The sequence below is a fragment of the Camelus bactrianus genome, chromosome 2 (genome assembly GCF_048773025.1).
Source record: "Camelus bactrianus isolate YW-2024 breed Bactrian camel chromosome 2, ASM4877302v1, whole genome shotgun sequence".
In the NCBI taxonomy this organism is placed as follows: domain Eukaryota; kingdom Metazoa; phylum Chordata; class Mammalia; order Artiodactyla; family Camelidae; genus Camelus; species Camelus bactrianus.
Window position 1 is genome coordinate 30046386 of NC_133540.1, and position 17168 is coordinate 30063553.

A 17168-nucleotide genomic window follows, 5' to 3' on the forward strand; every position below is an offset into this window, starting at 1 on the left:
GAAGAACAAGCCAATGGCAGCTTTGAGCCTCTGGTTCATCCACGCAGCCTCATAGAAATGGGAAAGGTTCCTTGCTGTACCCTTCTTTGAGGTTTTCTCTTTGATTCTCCTTCCCTTCCCTTCCCTTCCTTTCCCTTCCCTTCCTTTCCCTTTTCTCCTCTCGCTCTTTTTGTATTTTTCAGTATTATCCCACCTACTGTCCTAGTGTAGCCCTCTGGGGCCTCAGCCCTGCATTGTGGTCTCATGCTGGGCTCCTCACTTTAAAAAAAAAAATCAGCCCCTGCATTTTATTCCTTCTCTGCCAGTTTAGCAATACAATTAAAACACATTTAATATTTTATTCAGGATTTGACTTGTTTTAATCAAAAAGATTGTTCTCTGAATCTGTTCCACCATATGACAGAAATGAAGGTCAAGAATGTTTACTTTGAAAGATTAAAAATATATCATGTATACTTGTATTTTTATCCTTCCTGAAATTAAATTATCCTTTATTTAATTGAAATATTTATGAAATAACAAATTATACAATTTCGGATTCTGCTCCCAGTCTCATTTCTTTTTTTTTTTTTTTTAATTTAATTGAAGTATAGTTGATTTACAATGTTGTATTAGTTTCAGGTATATAGGAAAGTGATTCAATTATACATATCTATATATATATATATAGATAGATATAGATATATATTCTTTTTCAGATTCTTTTCCTTTATAGGTTATTATAGGATATTGAATATAGTTTCCTGTGTTATACAATAGATCCTTGTTGTTTATCTATTTTATATGTAGTGGTGTGTATCTGTGAATCCCAAACTCCTAATTTATCCCTCCCCCTGACCCTATCAGTCTCACTTCTAATCACCAGCTAAGATTCTGGTCACCAGTTCCAATATGTGGGATTTTTTTTCCACACCAACAAGCAATTCTCTGACTCAAGCTGGGTGTCCTACAATTTAATTCAATTCTGACACAATCTACGTGGAGATAGCATCAGATCCCACAGGTTAAGTGTTCCATCCCAGGAGACTATCCCCCACTTCAGGTGCAAATTGAAAGTAGCAGGTCATCAAGTTACCCACAACTGTCCAACTTGGCTACAAATCAGAGGTTCTCATGACCCCTCCCCAGGTTTTATTAATTTGCTAGAGCAGCTCACAGAACTCAGTGAAACACTTACTTACATTTACCAGTTTATTAAAGGATACGATAAAGGGTAAGATGAACAGCCAGTTGAAGAGATATGTAGGGTGAGATCATGGAGAGTCCTGGACTTCTGTGCCTCTGGCATCACCCTCCTAGTACAGGATGTTTTCATTTACCTGGAAGCTTTCTGAACTCCATACTACTGGGATTTTTATAGAGGCTTTATCCCATAAGCATGATGGACCATTAAGTCCATTTCTAGCCCCTGACCTTCCCTAGAGGAGTGTGGAGGGGAGAGGGCTAAAAGTTCCAAGCTTCTAATCATGGCTTGGTCTTCCTGGTGATCAGCCCCTATCCAGTAGCTATCCGGGAGCCCACCCAGAGTCACGTCATTAAAACAAAGGATGCTCCTAGTGCTTTTCTCACTAGCATTTTTACAAGCATTTTAGGAGCCCTGTGTCAGGAACTGGGGGCACAGACCAAAATATATACATTTTCTGGTATCTCACACAATCTTTTACTTTATCTATTTGTAGATGTTTTAATCATTCTTGTTTTTTCCTTCCAGTTTTATTGAGACATAGTTGACATATAACACTGTGTGTTTTTGGGGGGTATGGTGGGGGTAATTAGGATTTATTTATTTGTTTGTTTGTTTATTTAACAGAGGTACTGGGGATTGAATCCAGGACCTTGTGCTTGCTAGGCACACACTCTACCACTGAGCTATACCCCCCATATCTTTATTTTTAGCTAATAGACTTTATTTATTTATTTATGGTTTTGAGGAGCTTTAGGTTTACAGAAATATTGGTGGAAAGTACAGAGTGTTGTCATATACCCTCCTACCTGCAACCCCCTCCTCCTGTTCCCTATCACTATTTGTTATAATTGATGAGTCAATATTAATACATTATTATTACACATATTTCTCTTAATATATGTCTTTGGATCATTTCAACGACAAGACAAGATAGATATTATCCCCATTTCAAAAATAAGGAAATTAAGATTGAGTTTTAAATTTGGTTTATTCACAAATGTATAAGAACAAAAGCTTGGACCATTATATGCACTTTTTCTTCTATTTTACCGCATTGAGTAATCCTATATTTCAGCTATCTTCTGTCTGATGAAATGTTTGGTTGATATTGCATATTACCAGAAAAAGCTGCAAAAGGAAATAATGTTATTCTAAGATCTCATCTTTAGAACTAACACATTTATCTTGTATAACTACTGTATTAAAACACCAATTGGTGATTGCCTTTCCCTATAGTCAAACCTTCAATGATAATTACTAATGCTAATTATTTTATAAATATTCTGAATATAGTCTAATTTAGGTTTGTTATTATAAGCCTTGTTCTTTATCTAATGACAATATAGATAAATGTAAAAACAACAATGCCCAACTTCTTCTTTTACAACACATCAAGTCATTTTCTTTTGGTTATGAGGAGTGTTCTTCTCATAACTTTAATTGATTTTTGGTAGTTGGCTGTGTTTTTGTTTAATAACAACGATAGGTCTTAAAGGGCAAAATATACTACTGTATCTATAAATTAGTGCTGTGTAAAATGATATCTGCAGTAAATCTACAGCTTTATTTCTTATTTGAAGTCATTTTATACATAAAGATGAATGAAGTACAAGCCATCTATACAAATAGTGCTTTGTATTGATTTGAATATCAGTATCAGAACTGATTCTGTTGTAATGCAAAAATTTTCAGTACTGTTGTTCCTATGGTAAATACTGTTGCTCAACATGGTTCTTATGGTTGCATCTAATTTATTTTATGAATGCCGTATATTGGTGGAATCTAGATTCTGCTATCCTTTCATTCAACTCTTTGGTCCAACATTAATTCTTGCTGAATCTCTTGGCATAATACATAATGTAACACAAAACAGCTGAAGGAAATGTGTCCAAGTCAAATCTTTGTTCTAGCATAACCATAACTGATTTCCTACAGTATTTTATGATTTCAAAAGCATGATACATTCTCTCATATAATTGAAAATTTATTAATGTAATTATATATTTTGTCTTACAGTGAGTGGACATCCAGTACTCAAAAGAGCTAACATCCGGATTGTCGGAAAGTTAGTGGCCAGATCTATGAGAGAAAGGAAAATGAGACAACATTATTTATCGTGAGAAGTAATGTTTTCAATACAATGTCATTACCTTAAAAGTTGAACCTGTCTACCCAAAAACATAGATTAATATTGGCCATGGATTAATTCTGTATCAAAAGGGAAAAGGACAGTCATCTTTTTACATATCCAAAGAAGAATTTCAACAAGTCAGTCTATAATTACTAAATATCTTCGGATGAACCATTCATTGGATTTGTTTTTTTATAAAAGACAACCTGTTTTATCATAGTGAAGTTGAAATCACATAGTATCAAGTATCCCTTTTATTGGATTTAAATTTGGTTTGTTCCAGTGCCAATAAATGCCATAAAGAAACTTCAAGATTCCTATTTGTAAAAACTCACATTTTTTTTGGAAATGGTTTCTCAAAATATGTTTTAAAATATTCTTTGATTAGTTTAGTCATCATATTATATTTTTCTTATTCTTATTGTTCACTCTTAAGTGAAAAACTGAGAGTCAATATACAGTATTCCTGAGTTACCTGTTTTAGTTTAGGAAAGATCTGAAGCACAGTGACTAACACCAGTCCTGTAAGAATCTTAAATTTAATTTGATCTGTCAGTCCATCCATCCATCCATCCATCCATCCATCTATTCATTATTCATCCCTGCCTGCCTCCACCTGTGAATGGGATTGGAGAAATAAGTTAAGGAGCAGTATAGTTGAGGGAACAGCATAGTGACTAGATATGAATAGAGAAGCAGGAATTACCTGACAGGTGTCCCATTTTTTTTTCAATTCTTACCCTGATCTATTACTTCTGAAATAGACACTTTGGTTTAAAAGGAAATCTCTCTGTGTACTTCATGCAATGATTTCACTATAAATGTGGAAATTATCAGAATGAAATATTTTAAAAAGCCAATTACAAGAATCATGTTAAGTCAGGGCCTCACCAAAATCAGGACCTCGCTGAACTAAAAAACATGCTGACATTCTAATCACAAAACATTAGTAGTGAAATATTTGATAAGGGGAAAAAGTGATTAATAGCTAAAATGTAGAGGTTACTTTTCTGTGAAATTTAATGATCCATATTGTCCCTGTTGCTAGTTGAGGACGTCTCATTTTAAAGAGAAAAATTTGTCTTTATTTCAATACTGAAAAAAAGCTAGAAAATGCAAAATTAAAAGGGAAAAAAAAATCACATGTAAGTTGAGTCCCAGCATGGTAACAGATCATCAGCCTGCTGCTTTTTATAGCATTATTAGGATAAAAATTTGGCTAGATTTCTGCCATCACTGTTCCAGAAAATTGGGAGCAAAACATAGGATATAATGAAAAGCACTTACAAACCAAAATATAAGATTTTTTAATGAGTATTGTGTATTGAGTGTCACTATTTCAAATGGTAAAAATATTCATAAGGGAAAAACAATTAGTATTAAAATAATATCAAATTACCTTATAAAAATAAAATATAAAAATTAAATTATGGTTATGACAGTTGGGGCCAAGACACAGAAGAAATTTATTCCTCCTTTAAAAATGTATGTCTTTTCTTATTTCATATTTTCTACATTTGACTATTCTTGATTTTTAGACTGAACTAGGGCTATTGAATGTCTTTTCGAAGTGTAAGCCTACATTAAGCAGTGGCAACATGTCACTCTGGAGCTTTAGAAGACAGGGTAAGGTCAGTGAAAAGAAGCCTTCGGTTCTCAATAGTCAGTTTCTATATAAAAATTGGCACTTGGTGCTCATCAAAGAACAAGAAATATTGGATATGCTCTAAATGTCCATTGTATTTTTGAGCCAACTACCTGATGGAAGTCATCACTTATATGTAAATGAACTGTCAATGGCTTGCCACTGTTGGCAATCACTGGACTGTGAAGGGTATGTCTTAATAAGAACCGAAGCTCTTCACAGACTTTGATTTACTGGAAATAAAATGGAAAAGTCCTCTGAGACTACAAAGGACACTTGTTTCAGATAAAACGTCTAGACAGTAGCAATATATTTAGGGCTTTTATTATAGCAAAACTGCAAACTAGAATGGAGTGGTGAGAAAGTTCCTGTGACCCAGCTGAGTTCTTAAACACTCCTGACTAGAGTTATCCAATCTTTAAAACAGCTAAGCCAAATTAAATAAAAGTGCATTAAGAAAAAAAAAAAAAAACGGAAATAACAAAAGATTCAGGTTTGTTACATCTTTTAAATTATCTATGTCTTATGTTTAAAAACATAAATCTATATTTTTCTAAATAAATGCAGCTATTAGAGTAGTTGAAAGCCAAACTTCCATGATCCTGCAACATCGACTACTTTTCAGAAAATTCAGATATAAGGAAATTTTTCCACACTCCTTTTCCTAACTTCCAGTCTAAAACACACAATTGAAATACTGAATGCTGTGTAATTATTAATATTTCTATTGATATTGTTGATAACAAAAAGATAGTAGATTTGCATAGTGCTTAAGAATATGCAGTATACTTTTATACAAATCTGAATTATGAAAACTTTAATTGTGCTAAAAATTGACTAAAGAAGACAATCCAGGTGACACAAACAAACTTTAACACTTCATGAAGTGGACGGTCTTGTTTCAGAGAACTCCAAAATGGTACAGAAGGCAGGAAACATTCACAGGATAAAAAATAAAGAACAAAGTAGAGAAAATAGATGATATCTGATTGGCTGGGGCCACATAGTCAACTTTATTTGGGTGAGAAGGAACAAGGAAGTAAGTATAGAGCCCAGAGCTGGCTTGGCATTTGGGGATTGACTGATGGGATATACGATGTTTCTGGTCACATGGAACATCTGCAGGAGCAATGAATGTATCTAAATGTTGGTTTGCTGACAGGGCACCCTGGGGAGGAGCTGTTCTACCTTGGGCCTGGAAGTTTATTTCAACAATAGGTAGACCAACCTTTTATAGTAACTGCTTTCTTCCAGTGAATATTATGTTCAAAGAAATATATCATTCTGGGTAGGTTAATAGCTTTGAAAAACAATCCCCAAAACATCATTCGTTTAAAAAAATAACTTCATTTTTGCTCATTTCACAGTCCAGTGTGAGCCAGCAGATACTGCTCCACATACTCTTCCAGACATTCAGGCTTTTCCCATCTTAATAGCTTTGACATTCTTTAGGGCCTCTACTGCAGTCTTCACATCCAAGCAGTAGACAAAAAAAGAGAGTGTGGAGAAAGCATCCCCACTTCTTGACTACTTCAGTCTGAACTTGGAACATATCACTTCTACTCACATTTTGCTGGAGTGAATTTGTCACGTGGTTCCACCTAAATGCAAGGGGACTAGGAAGTATAGTCTAGTTTTACATCAAAAAAGAGAGTATGCCACTTTCAGGCATAGGGAGTAAATTGCATTCCTCATTATTTTAGGGAACAGGAAAAATTTCAAATGACTTCACTTGAATGGCATAATTCTGGCTTAAAATATTATTGTAAGGAGTCTGGATCAAGAGGGAAGCGTAAGTAGATCTTGAACTTACCTCCTCCCACAGTCCACCAAAATTACTTCTACTTACAGAGCAACTATCTCTGAGAATGATCAGAAGACTAGCAGAAACTATTTTCCACCACTAAAGATATAAAGAAGGGGCTACACTGAAATGGGTGGGAGGGGTGTAGACATGGTCTACCTAGGGCCAGACCCTCAGCATGTTGACTCACTGTTGAAGGGTTAACACACGGAGGTCCTCCCAAAGAGCAAAGGACCCAAAGCGCACATCAGTCTCCCCATCCCAGGGTCCTGCACTGGGAAGATAAGCCTTCAAAAGTCTGGCTTTGAAAACCAGGACAGCTTAGGGTCAGGAGAGCCAGAGGACTTTAGGAAACTGAGACTCCAGTCTTAAGGGGTACACACAAAACCTCACTTGCTCCAAGTCCCAGTGCAGAGGAAGCAGTTTGAAAGGCACCTGGATCAGACCCACTTACTGATCTTGGAGAGTCTCCTGGAGAAGCATGAGGCAGCTAGGACTCCCCCTAGGGGCTGAGAAGCTGGTGGCAGCCATTTTTGTGATCTTATTTTACCATGTTGACACCAGGGCTGGTGGGTGCCGTTTTGAAACCTTCCCTATTAATATTAGGGGCCTGCCTTGCCCACTGTCATGTCTGCGGCAATTCCATACCACCAGACAGTTACACTGAACCAGGCATTCTGGGGGTCTGCCCCACCCACGAGGGCACCAACAACAACCACATGAGGCAGAGTCTTGCAACTAGTTGGGCCAGGGGCCAGCCTCTCTATGAGTACACCTACAACAGTTGGCCCCACCACAACTAAAAGGTGCATGCAGCCCACCTAGGAACACTCCTGGAGCATATGGTTCTGGTGGCCAGAGGAGAATGAGCTTCTGGGCCCCATACAATATCTCCTATATAAGAATACTTCTCCACTCAGGAGATGTAACACACCTACCTAATATTTAAAAATAAACTCACAGAAATAGGCAAAATGATGAGACAGAGAAAGATGTTCCAAACAAAAGAACAAGACAAAATCTCAGAAAAACAACTAAATAAAACAGAGACAAGCAGTCTACCCAATAAAGAGCTTAAGATATTGATCATAAAGATGCTCACTGAACTTGGGAGAGGAATAGATAAACACAATGAGAACTTTAACAAAGAGTTAGAAAATATACAAAAGAACCAATCAGAGCTGAAGAATACAATAACTGAGATAACAAATACGCTAGGAAGAGTCAATAGTAAATTAGATGATACAGAGGAATGGGCCAGCTAACTGAGAGCAGTAGAAGTCACCCAAGCTGAATAGTAAAAAAAGATTTTTTTAATGTGAGGATAGTTGAATAAGAGACCTCTGGGACAACATCAAGCAGAATAACATTTGCATAATAGGCCCCCCGGAAGGAAAAGAGAAAGAAAGGGGCAGAGAACTTATTTGAAAAGATAATGGCTGAAAACTGTCCTAACCTGGGTAAAGAAACAGACATCTAGGTCTTGGAATTACAGAGAGCCCCAAACAAGATGAACACAAAAGAGGTTCACACCAAGAAACATTATAATTAAAAAGGAAAAAAAAAAAAAGATTTTTTTTTAAGCATTAAGAAAGAAAAAACCCAGCTAGTTACACACAAGGGAACTCTCATTAAGACTATCAGCTGACTTTTCAGCAGAAACTTTTCAGGCCAGAAGGGAGTGGCATGATATATTACAAGAGCTGAAAGGGGAAAAACCTACAACCAAGAATGCCCTACCTAGCAAGGTTATCATTCAGAATTGAAGGAGAGATGGAGTTTCCCAGACAAGCAAAAATTAAGAGCTCATCAGCCCTAAACTGGCCCTGCAAGAAGTGTTCAAGGGACTTCTCGAAGTGGAAAAGAAAAGGCCCCAACTAGAAATGAGAAAATAACAAAAGAAAAAAACAATCTCACTGGTAAAGGCAAATGAATCGTCAAAGTAATGGGTCAACCACTTATAAAACTAGTAGAAATGTTAAATAACCAAAGTAATAAAATTGTATGTCTACAAAATCTCTATCTATAATAAGTAGCTAAGGTCATGGGGATGCAATGTACAGCACAGGGAACAGAGTCAACAATTTTGCAATAACTTTGTATGGTTGCAGGTAGTTACTAGACTTACTGTGTTGATCATTTTATAATGTATACAAATGTCAAACCACTGTGTGGTATACCTGAAACAAATAAAATATTGTAGGTCAGCTATACTTCAACTAAAAATACCAGCAAAAATAATTTATTATAAAAAGTCAAATAATCCAGTCTTTTTTGGGTTTTTTTAGCATTTTGCTGCTAACTCTCTTGAACTAGTTACCAAGACTCTTGAAACATGTAGCATCAACCGAAAGGGAAGCCATTTTTCTTTTTTATCCCTTATATATGTACTTTTGTTTCTAGAAATTGAAGAACTTTGGGTTTTATTTTTGTTTAACTTTCTTATTCAAATAAATATCAGTAATATGTTGATAAGACTCATTCTTTTTATATTAAAAAAACCTATTTACAATTTAAGAAGCAGGCTGTTAAAAATTAATACTTGTAGATCAATGGACGGAGACTTTTCTATATAAATAATCAAGAAAAGAAAGGATAATAAAATGATACTCAGACTGACTGACCTCCTCAGAAGTAATTCCTGTTATTCCAATGGCAGGGATATTGAGGGATCAAAAATTCTCATTTTTAAAGTATTTTTAAGCAACTAAGGGGGAAAGAAAAAGAAAAAACTTAAACAAAATTCTAAATAGGTTTGCCGAAAGTTTTGAACAAATGTGCTAGCTTAGGTACATTCCCTTCAAGACTACTATCTCTTTCTGGAATAAATGCTTACAACTTTCAAGTTTGGGGGTTATTAAACAAATTCCACTTTGGACTTCTCCTATTTGTGTTTCCTCCAATTATTTTTAGAAATCTCTACACATTTTGCTAGTTTTCCACATTGTAAAACATACATTTACAAAATAATAATAAATAATAATAATACAAACTATACTTTCTATCCCCTCCATACAAAATTTTGCTTTGGAAATGTTCTGTAGGGATAAGAGGAGAGCACAAAGCATTTGCACTACTGGAGTACAGTGACCTGGCCTCGTGGTTCTGAGGCCAGTGGCTATGGGGTAGCTTTCTGATTCATAGTTTTCCAGTTTTGGCAATCCAGTTCCTGGGGTGATACAAGGAGTGATTCATGAAACTCCTCCTGCACCCTGTTTTTTTCTGCCATCCCAATGGTTTTTTTAGTGTATATTTCTTAATAAAACACTTTCTGATTAATGTAATTGGTGTTGCCCTGTCTTCTTCAATTGAGAAAACTGACCCATATGTTTTCCTTCCTTCCTCCTCCTCCTTCAGGCCTTCCTGCTGTAGGATCCAGAGGGCTGGTGCACAGCTGGTAAAAGAATTTATCAAAGACAAAGGAGGAAGATAGGAAAGGAGTTTGTTAGATACTCTGCTATAGGCAACAGTGGGCCACAGACGAGAGGGGTCTGTGTGCCCCGAGGGTCGGTTGCTGAGGTCTTTTATAAGGGAGGGTAACCTTTCACTTCTTGTGCTTGGTGACAGTGGGCACAAAAGGGGTTGCGAGGTGCCTAATCAGCTCATGCACACTTCTCTGGTTGATTGATGTTGAGGTGACAGGGAAGGGAGGAGGTCCAGAAAGAGTAGGGCTGGGGATTTTGATAGAGGATTGTGACCGGTCCTGGTGGCTAGGCTTCCAGGCATTGTGAGGTTGATCATTGTCTAGAGTAGTTAGTTCAGCCAAGGCGTAGGTATTAAGAAAAGATTGTTCTTTGTTGTCTTTGAAGGGCAGCAACTGGAAGCTTGCGGGGCCTTGGAGTGGGAATCTGCCAGGTGTCTGTGGACTCCACACTTCCTTCTCTTCTTCCCTCCATCTTGACTAAATAATTCTCCTCAATAAAGACTCTACCAATATAAAGGTATTCAAATTTAAGATGCATTTTCCAAAACGAAGATTTTGATTTTCTTCATAAGCATAAATCCCAGATAACAGATCTCCTGGCATGTCATATTGTCGCAGATAATCCCAGTTTCACTTTCCCTTGCATATAACTGCGGTTTCATCTTAGTTGAAGGCATATTAGGTATCTTAAACAGTATTCCTAGAAGTAAGTCTGTACAGAAGAAAAGCCAAGGGTGTCAGAAAAGTAACTTTATTTTTGATAGCATGATGATAATTTTATGAAACTCCAGAGGCTTGACAGTTGCTTATAATCCACAAAAATGAAAAGGATGTAACAGGAAGAGATATATCAATGTAATCTTTCTGCATTTTGACAACATATATAATAAAGACTAAACTCTTTGTAAATTTGGTTGTTTCAATGATGATGTAATGGTTAGTCTGGAAGTAAAATCTCTCACATAGTTAGATGACTAATGGAACATATATATTGGGACAGTGTAATAAGTGAAATATGGTTATAAAAAAAAACTGATATGGCCTTTGCAAATGTAGGTCCTATAGATCTTCATCATAAACCAAGATACCTGGCTAATCTTCAGAGTTGGAAGATATATGTCTTTGAAGAATCATCAATGTGTCAGAATTTCATATAGGTGATTTTCTTGATAAAAGTGTAGTTTATTTATAAAATCCCTTGTGCTAAAAGAAAAATACCACCCACCAAAAAAGAAAAAAAATCCACAACCCTATGAAAATTAAAATGTGGGTGGCTGTTTTATAGAATTGAGCAGCTGGATCAGGCATTACATTTGTAGTCTAAGGCCCTCATTTTACAAAAATTTGTCATAGGATCTTCTGATTCTCAGTCCCTTCTTCTTTATCGTACTCCGTATTACCTCCCAGGAAGACAAAATGGGTGGATGTTAAAAATCTAAAAAGAAGAAGGATTCACAATGGAGGCCCAAACGAGGCAACATCAAGGAAACTACACTTACTGGCTTGGACTTCTCTAATGACCTCTCTTCCCATACAAAAAAATTCCCCTGCTGTTCTTGCTCCCTCCCCCTTTTCCTCACCTTTTAGAATAGGTTAGCTAATTTGATCAGTTGAATTGGTTCAAGATGTTAATGGATCCTAATGGCTTCGTGTGTTACCTAGTTTACATTTTAACAATGCCTATCAACTTTTTGTGAGTGACTAATCCTCGGAGCATTAGATCTGTGCAAGTCAGTTGAGTGGCATCCTGGCAACATTTCCATCACCACTGACGACTCATTTTACTGAAACACAAAAAAATCCTTTCCTGGAAATTTTATTTTGTGTGTTTGTTATGACTTAATTATTAAGTGAGCCTCCTAGGATACATGTTATAACTAGATGATCATATCAACACGTATATAATTTCAGGGTTTTGTTCCCCAGAAAAAGCATAATGTTTTTATTAAGTAACTATTTGAGGTATTTCTGTGTTTTTTTTTCTCCATTTTGGCTCCCATACTTTAATTGCCTCTTTATTTATTAATGATTTTGCAATATCATTTTTGTAGAGAATATAGAAAGTTAAGTCATTTTTTTCTCCTAGCATGATTGATCAGAATTTGTATTTTATCATTGATAACTGAGATACATACATGTACACTGTCATCTTGATTGTTTGTGGTACTTCTAGTGGATTGTGACCTACAAATTCTGATCAATACAATCTCATGTATTTCTCATAAAAAAAGAAAAATCAGTAGTGTTCATAGTTACATATGTTGAATTATCAAATGTGTTCCTTGTTATTGAGGTCTAGTTGATTTACAGTATCATATTAGTTTCAGATGTACAACATAGTGATTCAAATTTTTATAGTTTATACTCCATTTGAAGTTATTATAAAATACTGGCTATATTCCTGTGCTGTACAACATATAGAAAAAGTTCTTATTGGATCCTGACTCCCAGGCTAGCCAATGCGAAGTCTTTGAAGTAAAAAACCAAAGAATTCCATTTTTTAAAGTGTCTTATGTAAGGTTGTTTACCAATTCTCCTTTTTTTCAAAATGCTTCTTGGATTTCCCTTTCTTTTCTTTTCACTGTCTATTCATTCTTCTAGTCCAGAACCTCATCAGTTCTAATCTGGACTTCTTACTATGTCTCAGAATTTTCTTAAATATGAATGTCCTATTCTCTAATCCATCTAGCAACATATAGCCCTCCCACCCAAGTCCCTCATCCATGAATTTCTAGACCCTCAGCTGAAGTTCAAATCTTTACTCTTGCATTCTATGCTGCTTGCAAAATACCTCTACCTTACCATCCTATCTACTGACCACCAAAGAAAGCCATCCTTCTGCCCTAATTCATGGTACCCCTCCCATTTTCTCCTTGTCCACTCAAAGTTTAGCTAGTTTTCTCAGCAACCAGTCGTAGGGTTACCTTATAACCTTTCCCAGAAAAACCATCCTTAGTGCTTTTTTCTTCTGCCAGAGTGAATGTACATCATTTATTTGTGTGTTTGATGATGCTATTTGGCACCAGTTTACACTGACCCCAATCAGTTGTTTCATGTGCATAACTTTAACTGATGAGAAAAACAACAACAACAAAAAAGATTCCTGAGAGCAAAGATTATGCTATGTGCCTAAACCTACCACACATTTTTGAGAAATGCTCTTTTTATTCAGAGGCTTTTAAACTAGACTGCTCAACCAGGCAGAAGAGGCTAGCAAGGGTTTTACCAAAAATGAAAGGCATCAGTCTTGGATTCTACAAGTACTGGAAAATATATAGACAGTAGCAGGTCACAAAAAAAGCTAATGAAAAAAACAAATCATCTAAACTAAACAATTGTGAGAGTAAAGGCAGTACCCAAAATGGCTAAAATTCGTTATTTTTCAATTAACTAATTTTATTAGATTGGTGGTTCTATAAAATAATTCTATTGAAAACTATTTTTAAACACAAAATTCTTAAAAAAAATAGCATACATCTATATGCCTTAATGTAACATACCAAAATCTTTTTTATTGATTATTTGAACATTAAAAATAAGATAAGCAGAATATTTGTTCTTGTTATTAATTTACATTTTAAAATCACACATGTTAATGAATTACATAGCTGTAATTCTTTAATACAATGCCACTGGTATTTTTCTCAAATCAGGTCTCATTTTTATTTTTTTTCATAAAATTGCCCACAATATCTTCTAAATTGCACTTTATGATTAACAAATTTAAAATTGACATATTCCATTGAATGTTCTCCATGGATTACATTATTTGGAATTAAGAAAACATTCTTTTTGTATGTGCTGACATAAATAAGCTCAGGGCAAATTCTGCTAAATGGAGAATATTCTCAAATGTAAATTTTTGTATTGATACATATGAATATTTCAACCAAAGTATTTTCACAGTGTTAAAAATTAATAAACAGAAATCTCAATTAAGCAGAATCAGGAGGTCAGAGGGGGAGCTCTCACACCCTGAAGAATAATCCTACTCCTCACAAAATTTGTATTGATATGACCATTGCAAAAACAAAAATTGTATCTTCTATGTTGAACTTTCTAACTGAATTTACAAAAGCATTTATAAAAAATGTAGGATTTCTCATCTTTCAAAGAATGAAATTCTATAAACTTACATCAGTGCCATGAAGTATATGAAAAAACCATATCATTATCAGACTTAACTGATACTTCTTTTTGCAGGATCTGATGATATTCATATAATATGCTTTGTGTAATTATCTTCTTCTGCTAATAGAGTTAATACAGTAACAGCTATCACTTAACTTGGAGATTGTTAAAAGAAAACTTGGAATTGAAAATAAACAAAATTCCATTTAGTAATTAAACCAATGTCATACTTGCTAAGTTGTCACAAAGTTATACTTAAAGGCATCTTCTGAGTCTATACATTTTAGGTCACTATCTTTGGGCATAATCTTCTTAAGATAACTATTGGAAATTTTTATTATTTTTTTCAAGAAATAAATTTAGTTATTATTTTTTAATTGAATGTAGACATTTTCTTCAGTTCATGGCTACTAAAAGGTGTTTGTTGCAAAAATAAAATATTACCATACAAGATATGAGTTAACAATTCTGAAACTATTTTACACCTGTACTAGGCTTGGACAAAGAAGTAAAAATGTTTCAGAAAATGAGACCTAAGATTCTCACTTTCTGAGAAGTTACAGATCATCAAAGTGTAATTTTTTAGAATAAAATATCCTGAGTGCTAGAATCAACTCTAATAATACTGCTGGATTTTAGCCCCCAAACAAAAATAAAAACAGAAACCTCATGAGTCTGTAACAGTGTACAATGTCACAGAACCCATAAGATAAGGTCATTGAGACTGTGATGGAGTAAGACTAAAACAAAGTCATTACCTAAAGGCACAGACAAAGACCAGTGCACCACGCAAACTACACCCTGCCCTTCCCAGCTAATGAGAGTGAGTGTTGCTTCTTTGCCAGTTACAGAACTAGCTCCACTTGCTTCCTCACACCTCTTAGTGATGTTAAGATCTCCAATAACCTGCAACCCTTAAGCAGTTACCTTTGTTTTCTCACATCATCCAGTCCAGAATAATCCCTCACTTCCTTAAGCCCTCCCCAAATCCTCCACACATGCCTAAATCCTATCAGAACCCTCCCTACACAAGTTCTTCTTACTGAGATGCCCCACTGTTCCCTATCTCATGCAGTCCTCCCTGCTGAGCCCAGTAGTCTGTAGAATTGACCACAGGTCAATTTGAAGACAGGTGTTCCTGATGGTCTTTGTCTTTTGGGCAGTGATACAGGTCTTCTATGTCCTTAGATACCAGGTTGAATTTTTGGATTGTTATGAGTTGAATTGTGACCCCCAAAATACGTTGAAGTCTTCATCCCCTCACCCCAGTACCCAGAATGTGATCTTACTTGGAAATTGGGTCATTACAGATGTAATTAGTTAAGGTGAGGTCATACTGGAATTGAGTGGGGCCCTAATCTAATCTGACTGTTGCCCTTATAAGAAGACAACCACGTGAAGACACAGACACACAGGGAAAGCACCCCATGAAGATGGAGGCAGAGATTGGATTTATTCGTCTACTAACCAAGGAGCCCCTGGGGCTATCAGAAGCTAGAAGAGGCAAGGAAGGTCTTTCCTTAGAAGGTTTAAAGACAATATGGCCCTGCTAACACTTTAATTTCAGACCTCTAGTCTCCAGCTCTGTGAGACGATACATTTCTGTTTGTTTAAGCCATTCAGTTTATGCTACTTTGTTAAGGCCATCCTAGGAAATGAATACAGGGCTTCCATATTTTTGTGGGTATTTTCCTAGGTACATTATAATTTTTGTTGCTATTAAAATAAGTATCCTTTTCTATTTTAATTTAATTGGTTATTTTTGTTTTATATACTTAATATATTAAAATATAAACATTCCTTTTGATTTTCTATATATTAATCTTATACCTAATCATCTTGCTAAACTTTATTATGTGTTCTAATTGTTTATTTGGAAATTATCATATATCCTGCTTATTGATAAATGGGCTTTATAAATAATTATTGCTTTATTTACTCTTTACCAATCCTTATGCTTTATTTATTTTTCTGGTAGACCTGCCGTGGTTAGAAACTTTGGTACAACGATGAATAATGATGAATGAGGAGTGATAATTGGCAACACTGCCTTATTCATGTGGAATGGAAATATTTTTAAAGTTTTGCTGTATATATATTTTTGTCTTAGATAGTTTTCATTTGCCAATGAGCAAATTACATTGCAATATTTTCTGATATTGAATCATTCTTAAGTTCCTGTGATAAATCTTCCTTGGTTACAAGGTATGAGTTAACACTGCTGGAGTTGATTTACAAAAATTACGTTTAGGACTTTTTCATCTATGTTACCACATGAGATTACCTATAATTTTGGATTTTCTTGAATTCTCTGTCAGGTCTTATTTGCAAAGTTATATTAGCTTCCTAATATTAATTTGTTAACCTACTTCCTAATTGAATTATATAAAACTTTTTATATAAGATAGGATTTGAAATTAATAAAATGATTCTATAAAACACCCTGTTTACTAATAGCTTTTTAGAGGGAGAGACTTTAGACTGCCATTTCCATTTTTAAAAACAGGTATGCGGCTATTTAGCTCTTATCTTAAGTTACTTTTGGTAATTGACAAAGACACATTTTCAGTGTAGTGGCAAAAATTGTCTTCAGGATTCGCTACAATTTGTAAAATCTCTGTTTATAGCCATGTTCTCCTTTTTCTTTCCTTATTAGTGCTCATTTGTACCAACTCTTAATAATATCTACCATTTGGGTTCCTGTGAGGATTAAACAAATTAATGTAATGTAATATAAAGCACCCACATCAGCACCTTGCTAGAGGTTTGCTTGTTTTATTAGTCTTTTTAAGAAACATTCTATTGCTTTTGTGATTATATATATTTTTCTATTTCATTATTGTCTGC

At 35.1% G+C, this 17168-nt stretch overlaps 1 protein-coding gene across 1 annotated transcript in view; it reads left to right on the top strand.

The window, feature by feature from the left end:
- The window catches only part of LOC141579655 (IQ domain-containing protein M-like), a 193971-nt gene extending 190372 nt beyond the window's left edge, over positions 1-3599 (top strand). The window contains exon 7 of the mRNA XM_074377591.1: positions 3203-3599. Within this exon, the coding sequence (XP_074233692.1) occupies positions 3203-3306 (104 nt within the window). The 3' untranslated portion in view covers positions 3307-3599. The remainder of the gene's footprint in view (positions 1-3202) is intronic.
- Positions 3600-17168: the final 13569 nt, after the last annotated feature.